General features: G+C 39.5%; 1 protein-coding gene across 1 annotated transcript in view; it reads left to right on the top strand.

Annotated features, from left to right (window-relative positions):
* The window catches only part of IQGAP1 (IQ motif containing GTPase activating protein 1), a 106,725-nt gene that overhangs the window by 47,151 nt on the left and 47,373 nt on the right, over positions 1 to 12,201 (top strand). The window contains exons 6-10 of the mRNA XM_041752036.1: positions 3,676 to 3,743; positions 4,705 to 4,818; positions 5,375 to 5,553; positions 6,471 to 6,555; positions 11,427 to 11,590. Coding sequence (XP_041607970.1) covers positions 3,676 to 3,743; positions 4,705 to 4,818; positions 5,375 to 5,553; positions 6,471 to 6,555; positions 11,427 to 11,590 — 610 coding nt within the window. The remainder of the gene's footprint in view (positions 1 to 3,675; positions 3,744 to 4,704; positions 4,819 to 5,374; positions 5,554 to 6,470; positions 6,556 to 11,426; positions 11,591 to 12,201) is intronic.

Genomic DNA, 12,201 nt, shown 5'->3' with positions numbered 1-12,201 from the left:
ACCTGTACTTAGAAATTATATACAGAGCGGGGATCCCTGGGTGGCTCAGCGGTTTAGCGCCTGCCTTTGGCCCAGGGCGCGATCCTGGAGTCCCGGGATCGAGTCCCACATCGGGCTCCTGGCATGGAGCCTGCTTCTCCCTCTGCCTGTGTCTCTGCCTCTCTCTCTCTCTCTCTCTCTGTCTATCATAAATAAATAACTAAATAAATCTTAAAAAAAAAAAAGAAATTATATACAGAGCAATGTGTTCTGGTTGGTGATTTATGACTTCTTTCCTTCCTGGAGTGTTTTTCCTTAAAGGCTGGCAGCCCTTGATATCTAGGCAGTTTAGACCTGCTTGGAACCTCTTCTTTACCATGTAGTACAGCAGTGATCGAGGTCGGCTCCACACTCTGCTGTGTGGGGTGAGGCACTTTCTCCCTTTTCGATTTTGGTTAACAGAGAAGCATTATCTCTCTGTTTTCTCCCTTCTTGCTTGTTTGCTTTGCTTTTCTCTTTTCTTTTTTCTCTCTTTTTAAAAGTCTTGACTGGCATCATTGCAGAGATATTTACTGTATTTAGTCTTGCTAAATTATTTTTCTGGATTATATTCCACCCCCAGAGAAGACGTCAATTCTTTTTTTTTTTTTTTTTTTAAGATTTTATTATTCATGAGAGACACAGAGAGCCAGAGACACAGGCAGAGGGAGAAGCAGGCTCCCTGTAAGGAGCCTGATGAGGGACTCAATCCCAGATCCCAGGATCATGCCCTGAGCCGAAAGGAGATGCCCAACTGCTGAGCCACCCAGGCGTCCCAACCACAATTCTTTATTATTTCACATGTATTTGTATACTTTATTTCCATTTCCTCTGATATCTAAGAATTGATTTTGGGATTAAATTGGCCCATAGTCCTGTATCCTAAATTCAAAAGAAATGTAAAAGCTGAAAATTATATTTAGGCTTGGTTCAAACTCATTTGTTGGCAAAATCTGATCAGAATTGATGTTATTTAGAATATTTCTGTCCTTACTGTGATTATATGTATGTTACTTTGCAGAAAAGTAATGTATTTGGGGATCCCTGGGTGGCGCAGTGGTTTAGCGTCTGCCTTCGGCCCAAGGCATGATCCTAGAGTCCCGGGATCAAGTCCCACGTCAGGCTCCCTGCATGGAGCCTGCTTCTCCCTCTGCCTGTGTCTCTGCCTCTCTCTCTCTCTCTGTGTGTGTGTGTGTGTCTCTCATGAATAAATAAATAAATCTTAAAAAAAAAGTAATTGTTTAGGGGTGCTGCCTCAAGGCTTGCTGGGTGTGTTTTATAATACTGTACATACTTTAAGTAAACAGACGTCATGTAATTCTGTGTATACTATAAAGCCTTTCTAATATCTGAGGAATCCTAAATTCGTATCTGCCCAAAGAATTTAGATCAGGGATTGTGGACTGTACTAAATTTAGATTCTCTTTCCTAAGCACCTGTTGCGTTTGTGTTTAAGAGCCCTTATTAACAATCTTTGGGATCAGCATAGTAACAGGTTACTCTGAGGGCAGCAAAGATAATAGGAATCCATAGCCTCCTTTCCCCTGTTGCTAGAAAGTATAGCTTTGCTAGGAAAAAAGAAGAAGAAAAATGAACCTGATCTCAATCACAGGTTTACTGTTATAGGGACCTAACAGTTATTTGTAGAGGTAGGCATGGGAAAACAAGAGCAAAGATTGTTTACTGGTAGGATCTAAAGTTTCAGCTTTGAGGTGGAGTACTTTCAGTTCTGGGCAAGAGGATCTGACTGGCCATTATGGTTATGTTTATATAACTCCAGCATTTCCTTAAAATATTCCCAATAATTAAAATGATATAAAAGAGAGATGGTGCCAGTATCTAATCTTTTTCTCTACTGTATTTATATCAGCTAGTGATATCATTACTTTATTTTACCATTGAAAGACCTTAAAAATGAACTCACTCTTCTTGAGGCTCTAAAAGTGACATTCTTAAAATTTCTTAAAGTGCGGCAGCCACTTTCTTCATTCCAAGAAGAAATAAAAAGAGGAAAAAATTACTGAAGAAAACTATTCTTATTAATTTGGAATGCAGGTGTGGGACATACTATATGGGAGAAATAATATATAGAATGGGTACATATTACAGGTATAGAATGTTATTGGCTATTTTGCTTTGGAAAATTTGTTGAATAGATTAAAAAATTTTTGAGGGGGACTTTATATATATATATATAGTTCCATTTTGAGTATTTTAGTCTTAATAAAAGTACTTAATCATATGCATATCATCATACTTGTACTTAACTGAGAAAATAATTAGCTACTCTATATAAATCAGAATGTATTTTTAGAATACTTGTTTTTGGATTATACATTTGGGTTTATTATACACAATTGAAATTCTGATCAGTTCTGTGAATGTAATATACATGATCCATATTTGTGTTTAGATAAAACTGAGGTTTATAGATTATTTACAAAAACTGTGGATTGCTCTGTTGAGTTTCTGTGATTTGTTTCTTCGGTGTTTTTTATTTACTCCCTTACCACTAGACCATCAGTGTCTTGCTCATGTCCTTCCCTGCAAAATGCACTTCTAACTTACTGATTCTGATCTGCTAGGTCCTTAGATTCCACTTAAGCTAACTCAGGCTTATAGACATTGGCTTATCCATCTCTCCATCTGTGAAACATTAATATTTATTAGTACATACCAGGTTTTGGGTAGACACTGGTGAACAAGACTTTTATTGTTCCTTCCTTCATGAGATTTAAGCCAAATAGATTTCTTTTTTTTTTATTTAAACAGTAAGGATATATAATGTTTATTTAAAAATCATTAATTACCTGAATGAAACTTTTCCATCAGTAGTATGAATTCAGTTTACATAAGACTTTTTTTGGAATCATTTTTTTTAAAGATTTTATTTTATTTTATTTTATTTTTTTAAAGATATTATTTATTTATTCATACAGAGAGGAGAGAGAGAGGCAGAGACATAGGCAGAGGGAGAAGCAGGCTCTATGCAGGAGCCTGACTAGGGACTCCATCCTGGGTCTCCAGGATCATGCCCTGAGCTGTAGGCGGTGCTAAACCGCTGAGCCACCCGGGCTGCCCCTTTAAAGATTTTATTTATTCATGAGAGACACACAGAGAGAGAGGCAGAGACATAGGCAAAGGGAGAAGCAGCCTCCCTATAGGGAGCCCAATGTGGGACTCAGTCCCAGGACCCCAGGATCACAACCTGAGCCAAAGGCAGACGCTCAACCACTGAGTCACCCAGGCATCCCTTGAATCATTTTCACGATACTTTTATAAGTATCTTGTTAGTTAAAGCTTTTTGATCACAGAAGGAGAATGAGAATGAAGATTTCTCCACTTAGAATGATTATATTCACATGTATATTACCATCTAATTACACACCAGATTTAAACCAGAACAGGGACTTGAACTTGTGTCTTCTGATTCCCAGTCCAGTGTTTTTTGCATTATGTGACTTTCTAGGACAATATTTTGTAAAACTCAGAAAAAGTCCTGAGGTAAAGTATGGTAACTGCAAAGGGGAATATGGTAGCATTCAGGGGTATATTCAGAATGTTTCTGCTCTTTATACTGACTTTCCCCTTTAACCTAAGAGCAGCAGCTAGGTGCAGCTGGGCAGCCTAACTCTTTTTGCATATCGTGTCTTCTAGTTTGTACCTGTTCAAACTAGGCCTGGCTCCTCAGATTCAAGACCTATATGGAAAGGTTGACTTCACAGGTAAGGAGTTATAAACTTGGCAGGAAATGCTTGATTTATGTCGAAATAGCCTGGAGAGTCAACAGTTCCAATCTTAAAGACATAGGGGTTTAAAAATACTCTGGCAAAAGAGATCAAAGAAGTATAAGTAACTTCTGTGTTGAATAGAGTGCTAAACTGGGAATTTCAAACTCTGTTTTCTCATTTTAGCAAGTACCAACAGTGAGCAAAGTAAGGGGTGTGTAGGGGGGGAATGAGACAATGCAGAGGTGACAATTTAATTAAAAAATGTAGTGTATTTACCTTATTCTGTGTGTGTTTGTTATTGTCAGATGCTTGAATAGGTGGGGGCTTGGGTAGAAAACAAATGGTGGTGATATTGGTTAGGAGCTAATATAGATTCAAGTCTTTTGAACTGATTATTATTTTGTAGACTTGGGAACTTTAAATTTAATAAAAACTTTTATCTATGACATTTTTCCTTCTAGGGAAGTTGTTCACCAGACCTAGGGCAAAGGACTAAACCTTACATGTTGTTTTCTTTATCATTTGGCTTCCTGCCTTTGAAGCAGAATAGTTTAATAGCGGCTAGTACCTTAGCATCTGAAGACATTTGGTCGGCTTGTGGGTCACTTGTTGCTGAGCTCCCTTCAAAGCTGTTCCATTCATAAGTTAGTTAGTTCGTTGTAGGAAATGCCGCAAGTAGCAGTTTGAGAAACTATTTTCTGTAGGGCTGTTTCTCATGTTATATTTACTTTTGATGCTCTTGTTAATAGTAATAATAGTTAATGTCTACTGAGTGTATGCTTTTTGCCAGGTACTATGTTCATTGCTTTCCATATATCTTCTTATTAAGTCCTTCAATCCTGGGAGGTAGCCACCACTTCATCCCATTTTGTAGTTGGGGAATCTGTTTCCTTCTCTAAGTTCTGGGAAGGTGCTTAACTTGCTTGCCTGCATCTTCATCTTTCTCTTCCTGTAGAAGAGGAAATCAACAATATGAAGATTGAACTGGAGAAGTACGGGATCCAGATGCCTGCCTTCAGCAAGATCGGGGGCATCCTGGCCAATGAACTCTCAGTGGATGAAGCTGCATGTAAGAAGAGAGAAATTTTGTGGGTTCAAATGGGATTGGTGCTACCACTTTCAGTGATCTTGGACACTAGGAATTTTGCTAGCCAACTTAGGCCAATAGAGGTAGTTTAACACTGCAATGGACTTCTGTGCTATTGCTATTGGAAGTAAGTGATTGATTTCAATGAAAATGAAAGCATTTAGAAAGTGAGTTATACATTTCAGTGTCCTTTGGGTTTCTTTTTTTTTTTTTTATGGTATATACATGATGATTAAAGGTGAACATTTTCATCATTTATGCTCCTTACAAGGCTCTTTACTAATATTTCTCAGTGAGATTCCAAACTCAGCATCCCAGACATGGGATCACAGGGAGAACTGTGGCTTTGTATATCTAGGAAGAGACTACTAGGCTTATAGGATTTTGGGGAGCCATTCCTCTAACCCCAGTCATCATTTTTCTCTATCAAAACAAACCTTTTCCTGCAATAGGGGGTTGTGATGTTGTTCTGGATGTGTCATGTAATCTCTTACTCTGTATAACCCCAGTGTTCTATGTTTTGAATTTTTTCTTTTAGTACATGCGGCCGTTATTGCCATTAATGAGGCCATTGACCATAGAATTCCAGCCGACACATTTGTGGCTCTGAGAAACCCCAACGCCATGCTTGTAAATCTTGAAGAGCCCTTGGCATCCACTTACCAGGATGTGCTTTATGAGGCCAAGCAGGAGAAAATGACAAACGCTAAAAACAGGGTAAAAATGGAACATCTGTTCTTTTTAATTGATTTATATTCTTTCATTGTTGGATATAACTCCATTTTAAAAATCAGTTTTCTTTTTTTTTTTTAAGATTTTATTTATTTATTCATGAGAGATATACAGAGAGAGAGAGGCAGAGACACAAGCAGAGGGAGAAGCAGGCTCCATGCAGGGAGCCTGATGCTGGACTCAATCCCAGGACTCCAAGATCATACCCTAGGCCAAAGGCAGGCGCTAAACTGCTGAGCCACCCAGGGATCCCCCTAAAATCAGTTTTCTTGAAGTATAATTTATACACAGTAAAATTTACTCATTTTACATGTATGGTTTGATGGGTTTTGACAAATGTGTGTGGTTATAAAACAATCCTCCCTAAAGTCCCCAGGTCTCTCTTCATAGTCAGCCTCTACTGCTCCCCATCCCCTCCTTCCCACCCTGACCCCAGGCAACCCCCAATCTGAACAGATCACTATATTTACCTTTTTAAGAATTATATATAAACGAAATGGATTTACACAGTATATAGCCTTTGGTATTTGATTCCATTTTAACTTTTATCCTTGAATTTTGTGCAAACCAATGAGAAGTTCTGTGATCTGGTTCTTGGGTGTGCCTGTTCTGCTCAGGTCTGAGGCAAGGATGCAAGCTCACAAGGGAGCAGGGCAGGGTTCAGCAGTGCTTCCTGCTCATGCCCAACTCTGGAAGCACCCTTGGGCTTGTCGTTAATAGGTGGATCTGCTTTTTACATTTTTAGTTAAATGTTGTGTAACATTCCACTCTGTGCTTCATTAAGGATTTTAAGCCATACACTTACTCTTTGTTCTGTCATGTTTGGGGGAGGAATACAAGTGTGTTTCTTAGGTCTTCTTAGAGACCTGAACTGATCTGTTACACTTTTTACTCATCTTCAGACAGAAAACTCTGAGAGAGAAAGGGATGTTTATGAGGAGCTGCTCACTCAAGCTGAAATTCAAGGCAATATAAACAAAGTCAATAGTAAGTATGTCCCTGAGTCAGGTAGCTGCGGGATGTTACAGAATAATGTGAGTGTTGATCTATTCTTGGACTGATAATGTAGTGTAAGTTTATTTATTTTAGGTATCAGTGGACTTGTTTAGGAACTATTGCTTACTACTACTGTTTTCTTGTGTTCATATGTCTTCTGTCTCAGCTGCCATCATCCTTAGGTAGGTCCTCCCTCTTCTGTCTACTCATCTATTGCAGCTTCTGGATTTATCTTGGTTAATTTAACTCTTTCACCCTGGGTTAATACTCTTAAAAAAATCTAAATAGGGATTTTATTTATTTATTCATTCATGAGAGACAGAGAGAGAGAGGCAGAGACACAGGCAGAGGGAGAAGCAGGCTCCATGCAGGGAGCCTGACGTGGGACTGGATCCCGGGTCTCCAGGATCACACCCTGAGCTGAAGGCAGTGCTAAACCGCTGAGCCACCTGGGCTGCCCCTTATTTATATTTTTAAGTAGGCTTCATGTCCAGCATGGAGCCCACTACAGGGCTTGAACTCATGACCCTGAGATCAAGACCTAAGCTGAGATCAAGAGTCAAATGCTTAACCACCTGAGCCACCTAGGTGCCCCTGTTTATATTTATATTTATATTTATATTTATTTTTAAAAAGGATTTTATTATTTAGAGAGAGATAGCAGGGGGAAGGGGCAGAGGGAGAAAGAGATCTCAGGCAGACTCTGCTGAGTGTGGAGCCCAATGCAGGGCTTGTTCTCACAACCCTGAGATCAGGACCTGAGCTGAAACCAAGAGTAGAAGGCCTAATGGACTGTGCATCCAGGCACCCCTATTTTTCAATTTTAAATTAATTTTGTAATTTCATTTTTCTTTTAAACAGTAATGCAAATTATTCAGACATAAACAAAAAAACCCATAAAAAATTGGACCCCTGTTCTCTAGAAATGACCAGTATTGATTTTTTAAAAGATTTTATGTATTTATTTATTTGAGAGAGAAAGAGAACAAGCAGGGGGAGGGGCAGAAGACGAAAGAGAAGCAGACTCCTCACTGAGCAGGGAGGTCGATCATGGGGCTCGGTCCTAAGACCCAGGATCATAACCTGAGCCAAAGGCAGACACTTAACTGACTGAGCCACCCAGGTGCCCCACTACTACTGAGATTTTTATGCATATGTTTAAAAATATAGTTAAACAAAAATGAGTTTATATCATTCATACTGATTTTTGTGTATATATGTTACATACTTTTGAGGAATTCATATCTTGAAAATGTCATTTTCATTTTGTCACTTTCACTAAAGAACTTGCATAGGTTCCTTATAATTTGATGGACAAAAGGCAGACCCCTAGCCTAGTGGAGTTTTTTATATGGTATTTTATGCATACAATTCTCTGTACAAACTCATTTGCCTAATTGTCTCCCATATTCACTCTGTTCATTTCATGACTCATGGAAGAGTCCCACTGTGGAGTGGCTCAGACCTGGGCCTTGGTCTCTTGGCCTCTTACTAATAGGTATTGACTTGGGACACCTGTGGCACAGACTTGTACTACAGATGGTGAAATAATGCATGCAAATTGCCTGGTATTTAGTGAGTACTCAGTAATAAACATTAGCGTTATTATAGCTTTTGCTAATCATGTATTCTCACTATAATGCCCTCATGCCTTATCTCTTACCTGATCCAAATTATACCCATCACTGGTCCAGCTCAGTTCTCACCTGTGCCCATTCCAGTTCTCCCATGGCACTTAAAGACCAACTACACAATTTGATACTCAATTTTATATATATATTGTCTTATATGGCCTGTCTTAGTTTCTGACATCTCTATAAATTCTTTGAGTACAGATTATTTATGAGTTCTGCTTCTTTTGAAACCTCTGTAATTCCTAGTGTAATGGTTAGACTCACCAAAAGAACTAAAAAGCTTATTTGATTTCAACCAGGCTTGACCTTGTTTTGCTCAAGATAATAATAACAGTAGTAATAGTAATCCATATCCTCTCTGTTCATTGGGAGGCCCTAATTTCTCCCTTGAACCAATGCTCTGAGTAACTACTGAGACTACAAGATTTTGCCAACTCTGTATGATCAGGAGCTCTAAAGCCTGACCGGGAGTCTTTGTATTCTGTTCCATTCTGGTTCATTTAAGCTACTGTTTTCTGAACGGAGTAATAGTACCATTCACATATTGGTGAATGTGTTATACTGTATCTGTATGAATACTTAGGCCAACAAATATAAACCAGTCTTTTATACTTGTCTATGTGAGAAGAAAGTCCCACATGTCTCCTGCTGTATAACAGTGCATAAAACACTCTTTGTTTCAATAAGGGTGGTTTTTTTTCTGCTATGTTCTTTATGGTTCTGTAACCGTTGTAGCTTTACCTGGCTACAGAGAGCCAGGTAAAGTCTGAGAGTCCATTATAAACCTGTGGGGGAAAGAGCTGTAGCTGTACATTTTTGAAGTGTTCGACTTAGGGGCCCCTGGGTGCTCACTTGGTTAAATGTCCCACTCTTGATTTCAGCTCAGGTTATGAACTCAGGGCAGTGAGATCAAAACCTGTGTCGTGCTTGGGATTCTTTCTCTCCTTCTCCCTCTGCCCTTCCCCCTCCACTGTCTCTCTCTCTCTCTTTCTCTCAGATAAATAAATACATCTTTAAAAAAAATTCCTTCAAAATTCCCTCAAATAGCTTTCAACATAGTAGGGAAGATAGACATGCAAGTGAGTAATTTTAGGGCAACTTACTTAGAAGGTATCAAAGGCATATGAAGTACAGTCACAGAAAAAGAAAGGAGTGATGACAGTTTGGAGGTTTGTATAAGAACCTCCACTGGATAGATAAGGTGAGGATAAGGCAGGATTCCCCAAAGAGGGACAATTGTTTCCTAATCATAGAGCAAGTCTAGGCAAGAGAAAGTTGTGTGCTAGCAAGATACAAGAGCTTTAGGTCCCAGGAATTATCTTAACATAATTATAGATAAGATTCTTTCTGTGAGGGCTTGAGAACCGGCGTTGAAGCCACTGCCCCAGGAGAAGGCTGCTGGTCAAATAGTTCAAAATGAGAAAAAGTTTTTATTTACTTTCTTAGTAGAACAAAGAAAATTAATTAAAGCCTAATGGAAGAAAGTATTTAGTGTTCTAACCTTTATCGTCTTTATAGTGTGAATGTCAGTAAATGTTTATTTAAATATTTACATATTTATGTAGTAAGTATGCTTTAAAGTAAAAGCATAATTGACTAGATGGTTTTGTAGATAGATATTCTGAGATTCTGCATCACATACCTAGAGAAAGCCTGGTTGTTAACCTGTGTTGATTGTATTTTCTGTCCCCACTCCTATAAAATCTTCACCAAGACAGAGATCATTTGTTTTGTTCATAGCTGTATTTGCAGCACAAAGCAGCTGCTCAGTAAATGGTGTTGAAGGAATGGATAGTTAGTTGGCTAAGGATCACATGGAGGAGTAGCCATCACCTTGGTGTGGTGATGAGTTAGCAGAATTGCAGGTATAATCATTGGGAAGGAGAGAATAGTCTCTTAGGAGTCTACACTGAGTCTACAAATCCATAGAGATTTAAAATTTTTCCTTTAACGCCTTGTATTCATTTTTTTTTTTTTTTTTACTAATGAAAACATTAAAACATTTAAAAATTTTAAGTGCTGCTATACCCCAAATACTTTGATTTTTGGTATGTTGTTATTGATTTGTTTTGCTACTTTGGTGATAAAAATCAGATGTTCATCCCTGAATGGAGCATGGAGGGAGAATTCTTGTTTTCTAAAAATAGGGAAACAAAATCATACGGTAAGGATTGCTTCCCAGTGGCTATTATTTTTGAAGTCAGAAAATACCTTATTCTGACTGCTAGCCTAATTCCTTATTTATTTTACAACATAAAAAGTGCTTTTACATATGTAATTTTGTTTAATCTTATCAACAACACTGTGAAGAAGGTGTCTTTATTACTTTCAGATGAAGGAGCATCTAGGTTTTCACTGCCAGATGTTAAAGACCTTGTGTGACTTCAAGTGACTAGAGGTAGAGAGGATTGAGGGTATTAATTGCCTCTACCCTGCGCTCAGACCACCCTCTCTATCTGGGCACTCACTGTCCTAGTAGAGTGTGTTCAGGAGGCAGCTGGATAATGAAGGGATTCAGACTGATGCTGTTAAGAAGGAATGAAAGTTCCTTAATCTGGGGTAGACTGAGGGAAAGAGGGATTGGATGTATCCAAGCATCAACACCAGGGTGAAAACTTTCACAGATTGCTGTGGGAGAAACCTCCTGTTTAATAGTTTTATCTAGACAACAACTTGGCATTTAGAGGGAATTTAGACATGTGTTGGTTTTGACTGGTGCCTCATATTGCTACCCCCATAGTGCTAAGGTGTCTGTATCTGAAAGCTTTTCAGTAGGTCTGAGGCATGCTCCAGGAATCTGTTAACTGACAAACAGTCCAGTTGGGGACCCCTGCACTTGAGCAATTTAAGGTTCTCTTCCAATTCCAAGATCTTGTGCTTCTGGGATATTCCAGAACAAAGGCCATCTGAGCTATATTTCGCTCTTCTGAAATTGAGGTTGGCTTAGGGGAAGGAAAGTGATGTAAGCTGTGATGCTCACAAAACGTTTTCTTTTTTTCTTTTTTTTTTTTTTTTAATTTTTATTTATTTATGATAGTCACAGAGAGAGAGAGAGGCAGAGACACAGGCAGAGGGAGAAGCAGGCTCCATGCACCGGGAGCCTGATGTGGGATTCGATCCCGGGTCTCCAGGATCGCGCCCTGAGCCAAAGGCAGGCGCTAAGCCGCTGCGCCACCCAGGGATCCCCACAAAACGTTTTCATAAGCTGTGGCCTTTCCCCCTCCTCAGCGTCTTCTGCATTAGCAAACGTGGACCTGGCTTTGGAGCAGGGTGTGGCACCTGCCTTGTTCCGGGCACTGCAGTCACCAGCCCTGGGCCTTCGAGGGCTGCAGCAGCAAAACGGGGACTGGTACCTCAAGCAGCTCCTGAGTGACAGACAGCACAAGAGACAGGTGAGGATCGTGGGTCAGGCTGGCAGGCATTCACATACAGCTGTTTGAATCTTGTATTCTCGCTGAAAAATATTTGTGGGATCTCTTTTCCCTATAGTTACAGTATAACCTATAGTTTTTAGCATAACTTCCTGCATCTTAATGTAGGTTTTTATAATATCCTCAGGTAAAATACAGATTGTCTTTAGCTCTCGTTTGCTTTTATAGCTGTAAACCTTTTTTTTTTAAAGATTTTATTTATTCATGAGAGACACAAGCAGAGGGAGAAGCTGGCTTCCTGTAGGGAGCCTGATGCGGGACTCGATCTCAGGGCCCCAATCCCAGGACCCCGGGATCACGCCTGAGCCAAAGGCAGACACTCAACCCCTGAGCCACCCAGGCGTCCTTGTAAACCCTCTTAAGCATAAATAGTACCTACCCTCCAAACCTGACTACCCCTTCACTTGAAGCATCCTTTTTAACCCCCCAATGAAAAGCCCTGGGGGGAAAACCTGAATCTCTCCTACATTCTTACTTTAGGAATTTCCTACATAAAAACACACATCACTAGTTTCCTCTGGCCAGCACTGGGAAAGTACTTAACTAATGTGCAGTAAGAGCAGACTGTGGAA

The sequence above is a fragment of the Vulpes lagopus genome, chromosome 4, assembly GCF_018345385.1.
Source record: "Vulpes lagopus strain Blue_001 chromosome 4, ASM1834538v1, whole genome shotgun sequence".
Taxonomy (NCBI): Eukaryota; Metazoa; Chordata; class Mammalia; order Carnivora; family Canidae; genus Vulpes; species Vulpes lagopus.
This window is presented reverse-complemented; position numbering and strand designations above follow the sequence as displayed.